General features: G+C 41.7%; 1 protein-coding gene across 2 annotated transcripts; it reads right to left on the bottom strand.

Moving 5' to 3' along the window:
* Positions 1-5,155: 5,155 nt before the first annotated feature.
* cfap126 (cilia and flagella associated protein 126) lies at positions 5,156-19,274 on the bottom strand. 2 transcript variants are annotated; one of them, XM_047361507.1, is made up of 5 exons: positions 19,172-19,274; positions 19,021-19,083; positions 18,846-18,917; positions 18,577-18,765; positions 5,156-5,468 (listed from the first exon to the last, which is right to left on the bottom strand). In XM_047361507.1, exons 1-5 carry the CDS (start codon positions 19,196-19,198, stop codon positions 5,406-5,408), a joined length of 414 nt encoding a protein of 137 aa, XP_047217463.1. In that variant the 5' UTR covers positions 19,199-19,274; the 3' UTR covers positions 5,156-5,405. The 2 variants fall into 2 exon arrangements, with proteins under 2 accessions (XP_047217463.1, XP_047217454.1); XM_047361498.1 differs by having other exon boundaries at positions 5,156-5,511; positions 19,172-19,267.
* Between the last annotated feature and the right edge of the window lie 1,992 nt (positions 19,275-21,266).

The raw sequence follows: 21,266 nt of genomic DNA, 5'->3' as shown, positions 1-21,266 counted from the left end.
GCAACTTCTCACCCAGATATATTTGAAGACAAATTGTTCGGATCTAATCAGCCAGACGCCGCAGGCGGACATGAGAACTCCCCTCCGTAAAATGGAAGTGGACTGAGAACAACTCTCAGGCTGGCCAGGCGTCCGTGTCCCATCCTGCGGTCTCCTCTGGCACGTTAGATCTTGTTCGTGACGCTAAAATTGTTGTGGAATTTTCTTATCAAAGTGGGTAGAAGTTGACTCATAACAAGAGAAAATCCGGACTTTGTCTTATAAGTTTTATTCAAAGGCATTCAGCGTTTGAAGACCCTGACACTGAGGTTAGTCAGTGAAACAGAGCCCCGATCAACATTTACACACAGTATTTATACCAGAACATGACAGTGTTATCTCAACTTCAAAGAGTCTGTGTTTTACGACCCCAGACCCTTCCCGGGTTCAGAGGTGACTAGGTTACCTAGGAACAACCATCTACTCTCCCCGAGGCATCACCCTAACAAATGCCCTTAACCATTAAACTTCTGATAATGGCTTTTACAGCTTCCTCCTCTAACACAGATGTTCACTGGAGTGAGGTAAACCAAAGGTCATACACTGTGAAATGCTTACTGCAAGAATTTCCATCACAGGAAGCATGGTAACTCCTCTCCCTGAAGATTCATGAAGACGTGTGAGAAACAGTCCTTCAGCAAAGGAATGTGTGAGAAAACTGAGAAGGGCTGCACAAGCATTGTAAAATGTATACTTCAGCAACAGAATGTGTGAGAAACTGAGAAAAGGCTGCACAACAAATGTAAAATGTATATTTCTGTAGTATGTGTATGTTCAATAAAAGAATGGTGCAGGGGAGAGACAAACAGATGTGTTCCTGACTACGCAGACGCAGCATCTCTTCCTCCGGCCGGATGAATCAGCTTCAGCCTCTTGTCCGTGTTTTCTTTTCTTAGACATTTAAGTTTAGTTTTTTCTCGTACAGAATTAAGATGCTTTGACCAAATAAACGAACACGCAGGAGTTTAGGAGGACAACTCCAACATCAGCCAATCACATGGCAGCAACTCAATGTATTTAGGCATGTAGATATGGTCAAGACGATCTGCTGCAGTTCAAACCGAGCATCAGAATGGGGAAGAACAACTTCCCTGTACTGTTGTATTGCTCTTGCATCTTATACTGCTCTATATTTACTCTCACTCACTTAAAACTGTGCACATATATTTATATTATATTGTAGATATGTTTATACTGTTTAATTTGTACTGTATTGCACCGACTACGCCAAAACAAATTCCTTGTATGTCCAAAAACGTACTTGGCAATAAAGCTTTTCTGATTCTGATTCTGATTCTGATTTAAGTGACTTTGAACGTGGCATGGTTGTTGGTGCCAGACGGACTGGTCTGAGTATTTTAGAAACTGCTGATCCACTGGGATTTTCACAAACTACCACAAACTGTAGGGTTTACAGAGAATGGTCCAAAAAAGAGAAAATATCCAGTGAGCGGCAGTTTTGTGGGCGCAAATGCCTTGTTGATGCCAGAGGTCAGAGGAGAATGGCCAGACTGGTTCGAGCTGATAGAAAGGCAACAGTAACTCAAATAACCACTTGTTACAACCAAGGCATGCAGAAGAGCATCTCTGATCGCACAACATGTCGAATCTTGAGGCGGATGGGCTATAGCAGCATAAGACCAGACCGGGTGCCACTTCTGTCAGCTAAGAACAGGAAACTGAGGCTACAATTCGCACAGGCTCACCAAAATTGGACAATAGAAGATTGGAAAAACGTTGCCTGGTCTGATGAGTCTCGGTGTCTGCTGCGACATTCAGATGGTAGGGTCAGAATTTGGCGTCAACAACATGAAAGCATGGATCCATTTTGCCTTGTATCAACGGTTCAGGATGGTGGTGTAATGGTGTGGGGGATATTTTCTTGGCACTCTTTGGGCCCCTTAGTACCAACTTAAAATAATAACTTTCTGCTTTCTTGACCCCTCTGGGGCTGTCTGATCGGTAAGGGTGGCAGGGTGCCCTTTGTCACTTGGTCTTTTTGGGGCCTGGCCGCTGTGGATTCCTGATGCATTCACAGCAGGTTTGGGGCGCTTGGGTGGAATTCTTCATCCTTTGTGCTGGGCGGTTCTACTATTGGGGGCTTGAGTGGGTGCCTGGCCGCTTTGTCCCGGGCTGGGTGGTGTAGCAGCAGGGCCGGGTGGGGGGATTCGGTGCCCAGCGTCTCTAAATGTGCCTCTCTGGCCAGGGGGCTGCTGCTTCTGTGCACACAACCGATCTGCCTTCATGTGGGTCATATGGCTAGATACTCTGTGGGGGTGCCTGGTGTCTGTCTCTCTGATATTGCTGTAGCCTCAGTGAGCCAAGGCTACCTGCCTTTTGCTGCTCTTGGGCGCTTAGTGGTGCGAGGTTAGTCTTCTTACTATTGCAACATCTTTGCAAGTCCAGGTGATAAACTAGTACACACACCCATACAAATAATCCAAAAGGTTGAAGGCCTTACAAACACAGATAAAGAACAAAAAATTTTCAAATAAAGGCAGCAGGTTTATTTCCTCTAGTAAATGACTCTTTTGACATCTTCAAAGATAGTAGGTGGGCCAATGACAAAAGCCAACTTCTGTCATGTTAAAATAACTTCAAACTCAAAAATGTCACACTGGCTTAATCAAACTCTATTTTATCAACTTTATACCTCCATATACTAACCACCTCCCTATCTTCAGACCCTCTGCCTGCACTTGGGATCTCAGAGGAAGATGTAAATAGGCTATTTCAGGGCTTGAAAACAAAAACGGTCTCAGGATGATGCCTGAAACCCTGCGCCGACCAACTGGCACCCATCTTTACTGAGATCTTCAAGAAGTCACTGGAGCTGTGTGAGGTTCCCCCCTGCTTCAAACGCTCCACCATCATGCCAGTACCCAAGAAACCCACCATCACAGGATTAAATGACTACAGGCTTGTCGGCCTGACGCCTGTGGTCATAAAATCCTTTGAGTGACTGGTATTGAACCACCTGAAGGACATCACAGGCCCACTGCTGGACCCCTGCAGTTTGCCTACCGGGCAAACAGGTCAGCAGATGATGCAATCAACTTGAGACTACACTTCATCTTGCAACACCTCGACCAACCAGGGATGTACGCCAGGATCCTGTTTGTGGACTTTAGCTGGGCGTTCAACACTATCAATCCAGATATCCTCCACCAGAAGCTCATCAAGCTCCAAGTCCTGACCTCCACCTGTCAGTGGACCACCAGCTTCCTGACTGACCAGCAGCAGCAGGTGAGGCTGGGGAACATCTTCTCCCGCACAAGAACCATCATCACTGGCGCCCCCCAGGAGTGTGTTCTCTCCCCACTCCTCCCTCTACACAAATGACTGCACCTCAGTGGACTCGTCTGTGAAACCCCTGAAGTTTGCAGATGACACCACTGTCATTGGACTGATCCAGGACAGTGATGAGTCTGCATATAGACAAGAGGAGGATCAGCTGGCATGCTGGTGTGGTCAGAACCACCTGGAACTTAACCCACTCAAGACTGTGGAGATGATGGTGGACTTATAGAGAACACCTACCCAACACTCCCCCCTCACCATCCTCAAAAACGCTATGTCTGCTGTAGACTACTTCCAATTCCTACGAAACACAATTTTTCTGAAACCTGATATGGTCCTCCCACATAGACAATGTTCAGAAGAAGGCCCAGCAGAGACTTTACTTCCGGAGGCAACTCAAGAAGTACATCCTTCCAGAGGAGCTGCTGGTCACCGTCTACACTGCCATCATCCAGTCTGTCCCATCTTCATCCATCTCAGTGTGGTTTGGCTCATCCATAAAACTGGACAGGTCCAGACTGCAACAAACAATCAGGTCTGCAGAGAGAATCATCAGGGCTGACCTTCCCTCCATCCAGTACTTGTCTAGGATCAGTAAAAGAGCAGCTAAAATCTCTGCAGACCCCACACACCCTGCACACAAACTGTTTAGGCTTTTACCTTCAGGTCAGCACTAACAGAGCACTGTCTGCTAAAACCAGCCGCCGCAGAAACAGTTTCTTCCCCCAGGCTGATTGAGTTAATTTGGGGGGAATTCAAATAGCTAAAGCCTTTGTGGAACTGTTCAATGAAAAAATGTGCGTTATTTCCTTTTCTGACAAGCCTTACTATTTTTTACTCCATATTTATTTCCATCTTCAACATATTTTTTTGCTTTGGTACTTTTTGTTTTCTTAAGTACTTTTTTTGGTTTTTGTTGTGTTTTATTTGGCCCTATACCTAACTCTCATTTTTATTCTGTTTAGGAGCCAGGGCAGGGTAAAAAAACGTCCTTTGTTTTCAATCCAATTTGAGTTAATCCAGATTTCTTACCTGGGATGACGGATAGTAAATTCATAAATTGGGCTGATTAGGCAATATTCAAATTACATGACTTATTGTAACGTTCTATCCTGATGTGATATGACAAACTCATTAGAAAATACAAAATCAAACAAAGATTTTTTTTCTTTTCTTTTAGTGCTTGAAGTGTAAAACTGAGACCGGTACTCTTACTCACTGCTTTTGGTCTTGTATTAAAGTGAAACAATTCTAGCAGATCATCATGGAGAAATGAACAAAATTCAAATAATAATCCTATATTTGTTATTTGGAATAACTGATCCTAATGTCAGTGATAAATATAAAAGAAAACTCAACAGATTATTAACTTTTTGTGCTAGAAAATTCATTCTTCTGAACTGGACAACTGAAAAAATTCCTTCCAAGACTCAATGGCAGAAGATTGTATTTGACCATTTTTCTTTAGACTACCTGACATGTTGGTTACACTATCAAAATGATGTCTTTGTTAAAACATGGAAACCTTTTTTATCTTATCTTGGAACTAATATCTCCACAACTCTCACAATATCTTTCTTTTAGTATTTATGTACAGTATGTGTAGCTAATAATCAACTGTGACTCCTGAACCTGTCTATGGGCCCTTGTTGTTTTTTTGTCTTTTTTCTTTTCTAGATAAATTTCTAGATAAAAAAACATATATATATATATATTTATATATATATGATAATAATAATCTGACAAATTCCAGAAACAGATTAGAGCTTTGTCATTTTCTTTCCAGAAAGGCCGTATCATCAGGAATTAAACAAAATTTTAAATGCCCTAAGGGTTTTTTATTATATCTTTTATTGTGTTGTAAATTCATTGCTCCTGCTGGTTGTCTCCATGTGTCTGCCTGAAGGATGACATAGCTGCTTTCTCTGACATATTGCTCTGTGGTCTCCCCCCTCTGGTCTCAGCCGTAACTGTCAAAGACGGATTCTCTTCAGTCGCACACGCTGGCTTGTCCTTCTTTATAGCTTGAATGGATTGTTCAGCAGGTGATCCGGCCTCATGTCTCTTTAAGATGTAGCTCTCACGCCCAGTGATGGGGCTGATCTGAGACTCTGGTTGGGCTTCAGCTCCTGTAGATGGATCAGCAACATACTGATGTACATCCCTGCTGGTCTGAAATAATGGTCATTGTATGTTATTATAAAACACAATGAATTACCAAAGTTAAACACAGCAAAGAAAAACTTTGACAGCAAAAAAGGACAGTAAAAGACAATTACCATCAATTTAAAGACATATTCTTCCTTTTATAGAAGCAACATGATTAACAAGCACACAACTTGCACACATCTCTTTAAATTCATTTTAGTACATTTTGCTTGCTAACAATCTGCTGTTTTTCATATGTAATATTTTGAATCAGCACAACACATAATAGGTTATAACATCAGCACTCTGCCAATGTCATTTTCTAAATGCTGAATAAAGTTAAAAGAGAACCATAATTAACAATTATAAGCTTGGTTGCATTGAGGCTTGACAATGCCAAAGGCATGCAAGAACAATACATTTGATCTCTCATTCTCTCTGTATTATGTGTATTTTATGTATATTTTAATTTGGTGTCTGGGAGGACACTTCAACATAGAAGCAAAATTGGTGGTAATCATCATGATGCATTCTCTTTGTTTCTAGTTGGAAATACAATGAGAACACCCCTGAAGCCAGAAGTCACTATGAGAGTTGAAGGGTGTTGAGCAGCTGTTGTAGGTATAAACTATTAGCACTTCTAACGGTTTGTACCCCATTAAACCAGCAGCACACATTTTACTGTACCTTGTTTTTATAACCATGTTCCTTTAGTGTTTGAAGGCATAATATGGAGCCAAATACATTTAATAAGCTTGTATTCTTATTAGTTTTTGGATCCAAAACAATTAGAAAATCCTTACTGGTTTGCAGACTTGCAAGTCAAAAACACCCCACTCTGGCAAGGCAGACCAGAGCTCCAACTTTCAGTTAGATCAAATGCATCATTAGCATTTTTAGCAATAGCAGCTAGCCTAAGCAGTCATCTGTATAGCATAGCTTCTTTTTGTTCAAATACCCTGAAACAACTCTAGTCAAAACCTCTAAATATGAATGCATGTGAATGTGAATTGCTCTAAATATGAAAGACCCCAAATACAAATTTTCTTCTGAACATGAATGTCTAGGTTGTTGTTAGCAAGCCAGCCCATCGCTGACAACCCTAGCTTTTGTTAAGCAAGTATATGGTCCATATGCTACTGCTAAATGTGTGCTCTGTCAAACCTCTTTGATGGCTCTAAGCCATCAAAGAGGTTTGCACAATGTTTGAAAAAGTGCAGTGCGTCTGTACAAACCCAAATAAAGTTGTTTCACTCAACATGACTCTGTGTAGTTACACTGTTAAGAACCATTTTCTAACATTTGAATGTGAAGGATAGTAAGCAGGGCAAATAAACAGCTATGGCACATTTACTAGTAAGGACGAATCATCAGTAATATGCTTTATATTGACTATGACCTGCCCATACCATTAGACACGACACGACAAGAAAGTCGATCATCGACCTCCTGCCTAGGGTGTCCTGGTGCCAAGTGCACTGATGAACACCCTTTTGCCTGAACATGGTGTTCATTATGGACAATCCGTGACTAGAACAGAAGTCCATTAACGAAACACCACTCGGATTCAGATCGGGGAGGCCATTTCTCCCGATCATGCCTCTCCAGGTGTCACAGTCGTTTCCCACATGGGCGTTGAAGTCCCCCTGTTCAATAACGGAGTCCCCCGGAGGGGCACTATGCAGCACCCCTGACAGGGATGCCAATAAGGCCGGATACTCCGCACTACCGCTCAGCCCATAGGCCGAACCGACAGAGACCTGTCTCCAACCCGAAGGCACAGGGATGCGACCCTCTCATCCAATGGGGTAAACCCCAACACGAGACAGCTGAGCTTGGGGGCAACAAGCAAACCTCTCGAGAAGTTCAGCCCTTCCACCCGCAGGGAGAGGCAACAGGCCACTCCAGAGTAGAAGAGAGTCCAGTCCCTCTCGATAGGTTCCAGACCCCACACTGTGCATGGAGGTGAGCCCGAATATTTCTAGTTGATATCTCTCGACCTCCTACACAAGCTCAGGCTCCTTCCCCCCCACATCCCTAGAGTCAACTTAAGCATCTGGAGATCGGGCTGCCAAGGTCTCCACCGTCGTCTGCTTCCCAATCCACTTTGCATGGTCCCTCATAGTTCCCCCTGCAGGTGGCCCACTGGGGGATGGACTTGCGTCTCTCGTTCAGGCTTGGCCCGGCCAGGTCCTGTGAGTAGCAACCCAGCCACCAGGTGGTCTCCGACGAGTCCCCTCCGACGAGGTCTCAGCCTGGAGCCAGGCGACGTCACGTGCCTTGATTATATGGTCCTCATGAAGGTGTCTTGAACCGCTCTTTGTCTGACCCGTCACCCAGAGCCTGTTTGCCATGGGAGAACCTACTAGGGGCATTTAAGCCCCAGACAACATAGCCTCTAGGATCATTCGAGCACTCAAACCCCTCCACCATATTAAGGTGGCAGTTCAAGGAAGGGGGTACAGTATAATTTCATTCTTGTCATTAAACAACGCAGCCAAGTTTAATTTATTATTCAAACTGGTAAAAAGAGTTTTCTGTTTAAGGAAACGGACTTGATTGCATTGAGTCACTGACTTACATCAATCACTCCTTCTGATCAAGCATGTAGTGACAGTGGAGAGAACTCCATTTTAACAGGAAGAAATCTCCAGCACAACCTAGCTCAGTGTAGATGGCCATATGCCTTGGCCGACTGGGGGTTTGAGAAGACAGAGCCAACACACACAAAAAAAACATAAAAGCAATGCCCCATGTGTCCCACTGCAGCCTAAGCCCCATAGCATCATCACTACAGATATAGCTCAGGATAACCTAAGCCACAAGCTTTATCAAAACGAAAGGAAAGATATAAGCCTGCTTATGGACAAAAATTGGGAGGTGGTTCCACAAGAGAGGAGCAGGACATCTAAGAGATCTGGGCACTACTTTAACAATTCTCTGCCAGCATCACTGATGTGAAAAAGGTTATATAGATTGACAGAATTCACAGTAGTACTGACACCCGAGAAATATTTTAAACCTTCAAAACTACTTTAACCTTTGCCACTTACTACCAATCTGATAGCAGACACCTTTGCCTGGTTTGTTTATTGACAAAATGGCAATAAAACTTTCAATAATATTCTAATTTATTGAATTGGTTCAAATTCTGGAACTCTGGAACTATTAAGTGTTCATCATAGAGACAGCCTAAAGAAAGAAACTGTCTTTGTGGCAGCTTTTGCAAATAGCACTCCATACTGCAGACCCTAAGGTAAATACAGTCATATTCAATAAATTAGAATATTATTGAAAAGTTCATTTATTTCAGTAACTCAATTCACTAAGCGAAATGTTTTATATAGATTAATTTCACACAGACTGATGTTTTCAAGCCTTTATTTCTGTTAACAATGATGATTTTCTGCTTCCAGCTAATGAAAACATGACATTTAAGATTAGAATATTACATCAGGCAAACACAAAACATCCTTTTTAATAACAGAAATGTGTATTTATTGAAAAGTATGTTTATTACTTGCTTAAAGGTTGTTGTTTTCTAAAGGTACTGACAAAACTAGCCTCATCAGAACACATATTCTAATTTATTAAATCTGACTGTAGACAGACTGAACAATGGCAGTGTAGAAGATGATCAGCAACTCCTGTGGCAGGTTGTCCTTCTTAAGTTGTCAGAAGAAGTATAGTCTCTGCTTGGCCCTCTTCGTGAAGACAGTGTGAGGACCATCTCAGGTCCTGAGAAAGGGGTGTTCCTCGGAATTGGAAAAGATCAACAGTAGACACAGTGTTTTTGAGGATGGTGAGGGCAGGAGTGTTTTACGGAAGTCTGGTATCACCTCCACAGTCTTGAGTGGTTTAGGCCTTATGTGGTGCTGTCTGCACCACTGGCCAGTAGATCCACCTGTCTGTATGCAGACTCATCACTGTCCTGGATTAGACCAATAACAGTGGTGTCTGCAAACTTCAGGAGTTCACTGATCGGTCCACAGAGGTGCAGGTATTTGTGTACAGGGAGAAGAGGAGCAGGAAGAGAACACAAGCCTTGGGGGGCGCCGGTGCTGGTGGTTTTTGTGCAGAACAGGCTCCCTAGCCTCACCTCCTGCTGTCGGTTAGTGAGATAGCTGGTGATCCTCTGACAAGTGGAGGTCAGAACTGTGAGCTGGGTAAGCTTCTGGTGGAGGAAACCTGTGTTGATGGTGTTGAAGGCCAAGCTGAAGTCCACAAAGAGGATCTTGGCATACCTCTCTGGATAGTCGAGATGGTGCAGAAGAAAGTGTAGTCCTGGGTTGACTATGGCATTTGCCAGGACAAACCAGTCACTCAAAGTATTTAATGACCAGTCATTTAATCCTGTGATGGTGAGTTTCTTGGGGACCAAGATGAAAAGCATTTGAAGCAAGGGGGTACCTCATGCAGCTCCAGAGACTTGTTGAAGATCTTAGTGATGGGGGCCAGTTGGTCAGTGCAGCCTCTCAAACCCTGAAGCTTTCCTGGCTTTCTGATGCTGAAAGGCCCTATTCCCATTATCCTCAGTGATCTTTAGTCCAGGCAGGAAGTCAAAGGAGAGGATGGTGGTTGCTACATGTAAAGTTTCTGTGTCAGAGTGAGATGTGGATGAGCTGCTGGGAGGTGTGAACAACTACTTTTCAAACCTACAGTTGAAGCTGTTAAGGTTGTCTGTCAGACAATCGTTCTTCTCAGGGTATATATATATATATATATATGTGTATATATATACAGGTCCTTCTCAAAATATTAGCATATTGTGATAAAGTTCATTATTTTCCATAATGTAATGATGAAAATTTAACATTCATATATTTTAGATTCATTGCACACTAACTGAAATATTTCAGGTCTTTTATTGTCTTAATACAGATGATTTTGGCATACAGCTCATGAAAACCCAAAATTCCTATCTCACAAAATTAGCATATCATTAAAAGGGTCTCTAAACGAGCTAAGAACCTAATCATCTGAATCAACGAGTTAACTCTAAACACCTGCAAAAGATTCCTGAGGCCTTTAAAACTCCCAGCCTGGTTCATCACTCAAAACCCCAATCATGGGTAAGACTGCCGACCTGACTGCTGTCCAGAAGGCCACTATTGACACCCTCAAGCAAGAGGGTAAGACACAGAAAGAAATTTCTGAACGAATAGGCTGTTCCCAGAGTGCTGTATCAAGGCACCTCAGTGGGAAGTCTGTGGGAAGGAAAAAGTGTGGCAGAAAACGCTGCACAACGAGAAGAGGTGACCGGACCCTGAGGAAGATTGTGGAGAAGGGCCGATTCCAGACCTTGGGGGACCTGCGGAAGCAGTGGACTGAGTCTGGAGTAGAAACATCCAGAGCCACCGTGCACAGGCGTGTGCAGGAAATGGGCTACAGGTGCCGCATTCCCCAGGTCAAGCCACTTTTGAATCAGAAACAGCGGCAGAAGCGCCTGACCTGGGCTACAGAGAAGCAGCACTGGACTGTTGCTCAGTGGTCCAAAGTACTTTTTTTGGATGAAAGCAAATTCTGCATGTCATTCGGAAATCAAGGTGCCAGAGTCTGGAGGAAGACTGGGGAGAAGGAAATGCCAAAATGCCAGAAGTCCAGTGTCAAGTACCCACAGTCAGTGATGGTCTGGGGTGCCGTGTCAGCTGCTGGTGTTGGTCCACTGTGTTTTATCAAGGGCAGGGTCAATGCAGCTAGCTATCAGGAGATTTTGGAGCATTCATGCTTCCATCTGCTGAAAAGCTTTATGGAGATGAAGATTTCACTTTTCAGCACGACCTGGCACCTGCTCACAGTGCCAAAACCACTGGTAAATGGTTTACTGACCATGGTATCACTGTGCTCAATTGGCCTGCCAACTCTCCTGACCTGAACCCCATAGAGAATCTGTGGGATATTGTGAAGAGAACGTTGAGAGACTCAAGACCCAACACTCTGGATGAGCTAAAGGCCGCTATCGAAGCATCCTGGGCCTCCATAAGACCTCAGCAGTGCCACAGGCTGATTGCCTCCATGCCACGCCGCATTGAAGCAGTCATTTCTGCAAAAGGATTCCCGACCAAGTATTGAGTGCATAACTGTACATGATTATTTGAAGGTTGACGTTTTTTGTATTAAAAACACTTTTCTTTTATTGGTCGGATGAAATATGCTAATTTTGTGAGATAGGAATTTTGGGTTTTCATGAGCTGTATGCCAAAATCATCCGTATTAAGACAATAAAAGACCTGAAATATTTCAGTTAGTGTGCAATGAATCTAAAATATACGAATGTTAAATTTTCATCATGACATTATGGAAAATAATGAACTTCATCACAATATGCTAATATTTTGAGAAGGACCAGTATATATATATATATATATATATATGTGTATATATATATATATATATATATATATATATATATATATATTCTATGAATATGCACCTACTAGGCATTTTAATGCAAAACTGTCAAATTCTGGAAGTAGAGGATACAAATAGGTTAATTTTACACGTGCAGTGTGATTCACTAAAGCAGCAAAAAATTTAGCTCATTGTCATTGTTTTGCACGTCCCAAAGGCAGCAGCAATTTGCAACAGAGCTGAGCACAGGTAGGTATGATCCCTACGTAAAGGTAGCCATATTTTAACAAAAATGTGTGCCCCTCAGCAGCTACTGTATCTGGTTTTTATGTATGCTTGCCTAGGAAGAATAACTGCCCAGTCCTGCCATAGGCACTATCCTGTTTCAATGATTCCTGTCCTTCGAGAACTCTTTCATTTTAAATTAAATTTATTAAACAATCACACCAATCAATGCATAATGCATTATACACAACACAGCCAATCACACTTTCATTGTTTTGCGTTTACATTCTTTTGAGCAGTTACCCTAGCCCACAACATAGCTAGCTAAAACAGAATAAAAGAGCAAACATGGCAGAGGAACCATGACAGAGGAACCAGATAAAAATAAAATAAAATGAAATACAATCAGACAAAACATTACACCAAAATCCCAGAGGTCTACAACACCATCGAAGCAAGGCCCTTCAGATCAAGGACCAGTAAGAACCCCCAGGCAGCAGCTCTGGGATCAGTAAGACAGCCACAAACACCAGTACAGTAGCTAGTCTCAGCTGGACATATGCCTCTTTTCCACTGACGGCTTCAGCACCGCACTGCTCCCCTCCACTCAGTCTCGCTCTACTTTGCACAAAAGCTGTTTCCATTGAATCACTAATTGTTAGAAGCCCCGCCTCCAACCATTGGCATCATGAGCTGTGCTGCTATTGGCCCTGTCCTAATACTGGCACTTCCACCCTTGTGTCACTGAAATTGCGCGTTCCAGTTGTTGGGTTTGAGTGCATAGTGTGTCCCAAATCTCCAGAGTGGTCCTTAGCCCTGCCCCCTTTGTGCCTTCAATCCACACTTAAGCACATCTAAGCAGACTTCGCCAAAGTATATTACCCACAATTCACTGCTGCAGGTGACGTTTTTGAGCAAAAACCAATGACAACCATCAATGTAATCAACCATTATAATCAGAGTAATAAGAACTGCGTAAACTTTAGACAGCAAGGAGACAAATATATTTTTTACTGGTTTTTTAGGCTCAGCAATGTGAGATACCACTGGCTCCAGTGATTCTGTAAAGTCAGTAGCCCATAACATTGAAATTACCTTTCGAACAAACACCGTGGCGAGAGTCTGGTGTATAAGCCTCCTTCGCCTCCTGCACTTTCTCCTCCTAAAAACAATTGCCTGTTGCAGTTTTAAAATATTTTTTAGCAGCAAGACTGCGAAAACAGCAACGGGTCCCGTCATTTTTAATGTGGGAGTTACGGTGCAGAGGTGCAAGTCAATGACGTAACCCCTACTGTCCCAATTCTCCAATTTTGCATGCTTGTAACCTGCGCACTTCAACCCTTACACGCACTTTTACAAAGCACACACTTCATAGAGGGTCATAGGGTGTAGTGTGGGTATTGGGACAGGGACTATTAACCCTTACTGCCTTATGGTTCTGTGTGAGCCTACCAAAGATAAAATAAGTACAAACATGCAAAGCAAAATAAAAACTCATGGTTGCACACCACGTCCTCCAACAGTGATTTTGAAACATTGCCAGGGACTGGAAAAGCACCACAATTAGTCACTGTCAAAAAGGAAACTGCCAGAACATTTGGCCAGGAGGAACATTTTAATGCAGAATGGTGCAAAAGCAGAGTGGTTGCTTTTGTGCATTACCAAAAAGCTTGCTTTCTGTAAAATATGACGATTGGCTGCTGTCAAACAGCTTGTCACCTTCTCCGAATGTGGAGATGACAGCTTTGTAAAGACAGGGCTAAACAATTGGAACAAGTGCCCAGGCCTTCTGGATAGTCATAAAAATTCAGTTTTTCATAAAGAGTGTGTCCAGAAAAATTGCACTTACTTCAGTCAAACACCCATCAATATACAACTTGACAAACAAGTGCACTGAGCAGATAAAAAGGAGAAATGGGCTAATGGGTTGGACCTGTCCAACTTAATGTCCAGTACACATTTAAAATCTCCAGCTATCACACATTGCTCAGCCAATGTTGACAGGTCTTCATAGAGTCTTGAATCATCTACATTGGGGCCGTATGAATTCACTAGATTTATATTTTTTTAAAAGACAGCCTTGGATTATTAAGTATACCAAATTTGTCTTTGATTAAATTTTTTTACTTGGAGTGGTACGGTTTTGTAAATATGGATCATAATCCCCCTGGCTTGGGTGGAGAATGATGTTGCATATGCAGCACCTTGCTACATCCTACTGATTGCCTTGCTGTCTTCTAACAGATGGGCTTCTTGTAGGAACACTAAATAAATTTAAGATTCATTCCCTAAGACATATATTTGTTATGATTTGTACCTGTCAGCTCTCTTGCCACACCCACCTGCTCTGCTGCAATCAACCTCTTGCCCCTCACCTGTGAGCTGCTATATTTAGATGCTCTCCTACCTACAGCTGTTTGCCAAATAATTGAAAACTCCTGTTAGTAGATATTCAGCGTTCCTTCCATGTCCTTGTCTGACCTCCACGTTTCAACCTTGTTTCTGGTCCCTGGATTCTCCAGTCTCGTCTTGCCCCTGCTGGATGTCTGCCGAGTTTCTGATTCCTGGACAACAACACTGCTGCTGTGCCACGACCTCTGAGTATTACTTAAGGCCTGGACTCATAAGCCTATCTCAGCCTTCTTGTGTCTGACTCCTGCATGTCTTCTGAATTTTGGACTGTTCTCTGACGATCTGTCAGACATCGTTGCAGCAATTAAAGCCAGCACCTGCTGGGACGTCATCGCCTTCACCGGCTTTTTCTTTGGGCCTCTCTGGAGGGGAAAGGAGCAAACTAACATGATCAAGCTCCCCACCCTGGTTATTGGCTAATCTTTTGAGTCTTTCTTAAAACACAGACTCCTTAGCGGACACCAACTTGTTCTCTTACTTTGCAGAAGTTCCTGTCTGTTTCTGCAGAGATTTTCTGACTTCTGCCAGTTTTTCTGTTAAAATATCTTTTGACACACCCTCAGTGTTTGACAGAAGTTTCGGGTGCAAGGTCTGGTGCATTACAATGTTAAATTACCTTGCCATAGAATAACTTTCTTATGGACCATAACAAACACAGATAAAACCCACATACAAAAGGATTTCTGTTACCCTGCCTGTGGTCCCCGTGTAAGTGTTTTTCAGTTATTAATAAATCTTGTCAACTCACCATGCAACTCCTGTCCTCTTGCCTGCCACACCAGAGCAGTTCTCAGGTTTCTTTTTTTTTTTTTACATTTTTTGTGGCACTAGAGGCCTTTATTTTTAATTTTTTTCAATAGTAGGTAGACAGGAAAAAGGGAAAGAGAGGGGGAGACATTCAGCAAAGGTTGCTGGGTCTGGGACTCAAACTCAGGACAGCTGCATTAAGGACTATAGCCTCTACACATGGTCGCGCGGGTAACCCCTACACCACCAGCGCCATGACCAACCACAGTTGGTCATGGCAGATGGCCACACACATTGACCCAGGTTGTGCTGGAGGTTTATTGCTGTCAAAAGAGAAGTTTTCCTTTCTGTTGTCGGTACCGGCATGCTGAGTATGAGGGACTGCTGTAAAATCAAAACAAAATGCAAACGACAGCCCACTGTTGTTACATGCTCGTTCAGGAGGAGTGAATGATGCAAGTCCCTAACTCAATGCAATCTGCTGGGTTTCATTAGATAGGAAACCTTTTAACCAATTTAAAAAATAAATGTCACGTGTTGTTAATTTTATTGCATGTGGCTAGCACTGTTGCCCTGCAGCAAGAAGGTCCTGGGTTTCCGAACCCAGGAGTCTTTCTGCATGGAGATTGCATGGTTTCCTCATGCATGCGTGGGTTCTCACCGGGTACTCCGGCTTCCTCCCACAGTCCAAAAACATGAGTATAAGGTTAATTGGTCTCTCTAAATTGAATGAGTGTGTGCATGGTTGTGTGTCCTGTATGTCTCCGTGTTATCCAGTGATGGATTGGCGACCTGTTCAGGGTGTACCCTGCCTCTCGCCCGTAAACTGCTGGAGATAGGCACCAGCTCCCCTGTGACCCACTGTGGAATAAGCGGTAAAGATGAATGAATTGCATGTGGAAATGTCTGATGTTGGTGCTATCTTGCGGCAGTAATGCACTGTAACTACACCTCCCAGCATTCATTGCAGCTCTGACATCAGGGCAGAGGTGATATACCTCCCTGCAAACCAAATTTACCAGGTGGGCCAGGGTGAGGCCAGTGTTTTTTCATGGGGGCACAGAACAAAAGAATGAAACAAAAAACAGGGTAATAATAAGCCACAGATCCACTTGTGACTTTGGAGCTGCAGGTTGCAGACCACTGATCTAGTAGACGACACCTGTAATCCTATCTCAATACAGCTGAAGCTAAAAGTGCAACACCTTAATTTTTAATTAATTGATAAAGTAAAACTGTAAAGGTAAATAAATTGGTCCAAGGGACCAATCAGTTACCATTTCTGAGAGGGGGGTTTTTAGGGTCTTGAAACCTTGGGGTCTTTAGCCCAGACCCCTCCTTCCTCCTCTTCCCTCTTTAAGAAATATCCTTTACAGTCTGGATTTACGCATTTTCCCCACTATGTTTATCTCTCGCATGCAGCGCAGCACTGAAAACATTTAGTCAACACTTGGGTGACCAGATCTCAAAAAACTGAATGTGGGACAAGGATAAGGGGCATTGTGGGACACATTACCAACTCTATGATTATGTCCTAGATTTTAATTCAACAAAGATCTCACATTTCTGCTTTGCCTGTTAGTGAACAACAATGACTTAACACAAATTGGAAAAAAAAAACTTTAAAAAACTTTTTTGAAGTATAACAAAATGGTATAAAAACTGATTAAAAAAGTTCAATGTTTATCAGTAAGAACTTTACAAGCTTTCAAAGTTTAACACTAGTAATCTCGGCTGCTGTTACCTTGTCTCTCTGGCAGTCATCTCTGAGTTTGAGTAGAAATAAGTCCATAGACCAGCAGGTGACTTTTCTGCTTTTTCTTGTTTTGTTTTATTTTACTAGCATCTGGTGCGCAGGTTGGTCATGATGTGGGACTCTACTGCGTTTTTTTAATGACAGCTGATGTGGCTCTGTAATGACGACTGTAGCTCTGCTTTCTTTACATTTCAGAAAAAAATCGGCTGTCGAATAATTATGACTTATCTGAATTTGACCCAGTCAAATGAGAGGCTTTGTTCCTATTTGAGGGATACCGGGACAGGAGTGAAAAATGCGCCACAGTCCCACACAAATCAGGACATCTGGTGCCCCAAGTCAGTCTATGCCCACCTGCTGAGTGGACCCCAGCCCGGTCTCACTGAGTATAAATTATGTTAAGACTGGACAATGGAATCCCAAATATTAATTTTTTACATAAACATGTATGGGAACGTTGTAAATATATAATTAATATAAATGTTCATAAGGTTACTTTTATGTTTACCTCTTAATTTCTCAACCGTTGCCTGGATTGGCATCTAGTCTGCTCTATTACCGTAATGCACCATGTATATGCGAAGCTAATCTTTAACAGAGAGCTAATGTCGGCTGGTGTGACTGACGTGACCACAGTGAACTGTGCTGGGTGACACAGAAAACATAACACCAATAACTCCGATGGTTATGCCAGCCAGCATTAAAGTCTTGAGTGCTGTGCTCTGCATATTCCATGTGGACACGGTGCTCAATGGTTGTTAGGGTATCCACAATGGTATCGTCGATGCTAACATTCTGGAGAGAAATTATCATCCCGATAATTTGAAAGATGTCATCCAGACAAATCAAAATGACATCATATGACAAATTATCCCCCCCAATTTGATCTGCTAAGGTAACCAGAGCTGAATGAAGTTAAAGAAACTCCACCATCCTACCCAAACCTTGAGCAGGCGCAGTAGCTGCTCAGGGGAGCAGGTACCCAGGAAACTAATCTCTATGTAAGGCTCAGCCAATGAGGATGCAAGTCCAGCCCATTGATGCTGATTGGCCCCAGAGTCATTCAGTTGTAAAGTGACATGAAATAAATAGCCATGGGGAAATATAAGCTGATTTTTAAAAAAATTACATTTTGAAATAAAAAAAAATTGCTGGAATTACATAAAAATAGCCTCAACAATAATTTCAATTATTAGGTAAACATTTTATATGAAAATTATTTTATATTACAAAGCTGATTTTTAATGGAAAATTAAATATATTTAATAATAATGAGCTGAGAATTTAATATGCATTCAATTATTTCACAATTTCATTGTCACATTAAATCATTATCTATTGTTTACTGATGTAGATACTTATTTCATAATGTTTCATTTATTTATTTAATTTTGAACACTTTGGCGTTCCATAATTATGTCTTCAGTACAGGGGGCAACAGGGGCCAGAGCCAGTTCTACAGGGGCACCGGCCCCTTGTGGCCCCTGTCTAGAACCGCCAATGGGTGGGATGCAAGCAGATAATCTGTGGTGAAGATCCCTAAAGGTAGCAGCTGAAAGAAGAAGATGAAGATATTGGACTATTAGTGTGGAGCTGACCTGCTCGCCAACATCTGTGATCCTGCTGCCTCTGTCTGACAGTGATTTGCCCTTCTTTGGTTGGCCAAATCCCCACGACTCGAGTCTAATGAGACCCTCTGCTGAACGGGCAGTTTTGTTGATGTGGTGGGCTGGGATACGAGATGGTAAATCCCAAGTGCCCTTAAAGTCTGGCCAGGCGCTGCCTTTCTACAGGACACACAGAGACGCAGAATGATCCTCACAACATTCTGTTTTAAATGAAAACAGAAGTAGTTCAGTGCACCTACTTTCACTCCTGGTAGCAGATGTCCTCTGCTGTCTGCAACGAAGGAGGTGTGACCCACATGTTTACTGGGCCGCTGCAAACAAAGAGACCAATAATATTTTCAGGTAATCATCCCCAAAAATCAACAAAAACACAGTTTAATCCAGCAGGAACCGGTTGCTGATATCCGTAACTACCTCTTTAAAGGACTTAGCCTCACACCAGTTCTGCAGCCTCTTGGATTGGAAGGCACTGTCATACTTTTCAAGGCGAAAAAAGCAATGAAGTAATATAAGTAAAAAAAAAGTCCAAAACAGCAATTTTTCACAAGACAGAAAATGAGCTTACTTGGTTAGCTGAGAAACTGGAAGACATTGCTGCGTGTGCTACCGTCCCAATCTGTTGTGTTGATTTGTTGCGTAGCAACTCACTTAAACTGAACGCTACTTTATAGAAAACTGAAAACATCTCTAAAAAGTTCATAAAACTATTTAAATGTTCGTTACATAATAATTGAAAATATACCATATGTCTCAGTGCTTTATGAAGGTGGTTTTCACCAGAACAATTCATATAAATGAACATATAAAATTACACATGTCGAAAATGATGATGATGTTTGGACGGTGTATTTTAAAAGAATATTTTCCTCACATTTTTATCCCATCGTGAGTCTGATGTGAAAAACAGCGTACTTCAGCGTATGGTCAGGTGTAGAGCTTTTGTTTTTGTTGTTTAACCAATGCAACGACATTCAAAACTAAGTAATAGTACGGGATGTTTTATAAAGAAGTCCCAATATTTAAATGTACTTTGATTTCTGCTATACCATGCGTTCCACCGAAATGTAATTCAGCACAAAGTTCAGTCTTTGTGGACCAAATTATTTATTTTGAAATTATTTGCCGGAAACTTGCATATGCTGAAAACGCCGGAATCCTTAGAACCCCACATTGTCAGAGATGATTTACTTTTGGAAGTGGCGGTAAAAGGCATAAACTGGTATGTGAATGATTCAGAATGGTAATTTATGGCATTCCTCTGGAGGAAGATATAGACAAGTAAAAAAAAAGCATTGTCGGTGCAAAGGTAAAAAATCTCAAAAGACTGACAAAAAATATAAATGGAGAAAGAGTAGGAAGCCTGTCAATTTTAATAGACTTTGAAGAAAAGGTGTTGCCACAAAATGTTAAAATAGGATATCTGAGTTTTTCTGTGAGGCCCTTCACTCCTCCACCACTAAGATGTTTTAAATGTCAGAGATATGGTCATATAGCAGCTGTCTGCAAAGGAAAACAAAGATGTCCAAAGTGTGGAGAAGATCACAGAATTGAAGATTGTGGGGAAGAAGTGCAGGAAAAATGTTGCAATTGTGGAGGGCAACATAGAGTTACATTCGGGGGATGTGAGATAAGGAAGAAGGCAAAAGAAATTCAATAAATTAAAATGACTAAAAACATAAGCTATGCTGAAGCAGTCACAAATGTCCAGAATGAAAGATCAAGGGATGAAGGTCAAGTTAGGATTCCAGATTATCAACAAAGAAAAGTAGAATCAGAGGAAAATGTTACAATGTCTGTGGAAAAACTGATATTATTCATAGCTTATGTCATTAACTGCACTGAACAGGCTAAACACAAAACAGAAAAGATTAAAATAATAGTCAGAGGAGCAGAAAAGTTCTTAGGGTTTAAAGAAGGATCTTGGGAAAACATTAATAAAAAGTTGGAAACAGATGGGACGCAAGGAGGAACCCCAGCTGATAGAAATATATGATAATATTACAGTGGAATGCAAGAAGTTTAATCGCTAATAGACAGGAATTTAAATGGTATATAGATGGAATTGAAGAAAAACCAGAAATTATATGTATACAGGAGACGTGGTTAAAACCAAAACTAGATTTTGTGTTTAAAGGTATAATAGTATCAGAAGGGATAGACAAGAAGGAAGTGGAGGAGGATGTGGAATATTTATAAAAGAAGGAATACAATATCAGATATTAGGAAAAGGTAAAAATTTAGAATACATAATAGTTGAAATTTACAATAAAAAAGAAAAATGTAAGATAATAAATTTTTATAATCCATGTAAAATATTATCATTTGAGTTGATGGATGAATTAATGGGATACTTAGAAGGAAAAGTAGTCTGGTGTGGAGATTTTAATGCTAACAGCAAATTATGGGGAAAATGTAATGATAAAAATGGACAAGTTATTGAAGAAATAATGGAAATAAAAAATTTGGTATGTATAAATGATGGAAGATGAACAAGAATTAATGTAAAAACAGGTACAGAGTCTGTGATTGATTTAACAATAGTATCAAATTGTTTAGCCAATAACTGTGAGTGGGACATTGACAAAGATACAACAGTAGGCAGTGATCATTACCCCATTAAAATCATAACAGGAATATTAATAAATAACAGGAATACAGGA

Source organism: Girardinichthys multiradiatus, chromosome 1 (assembly GCF_021462225.1).
Source record: "Girardinichthys multiradiatus isolate DD_20200921_A chromosome 1, DD_fGirMul_XY1, whole genome shotgun sequence".
Taxonomy (NCBI): Eukaryota; Metazoa; Chordata; class Actinopteri; order Cyprinodontiformes; family Goodeidae; genus Girardinichthys; species Girardinichthys multiradiatus.
Note: the sequence above shows the minus strand (reverse complement) of the source record. Positions and strands in the feature narration are given on the sequence as shown.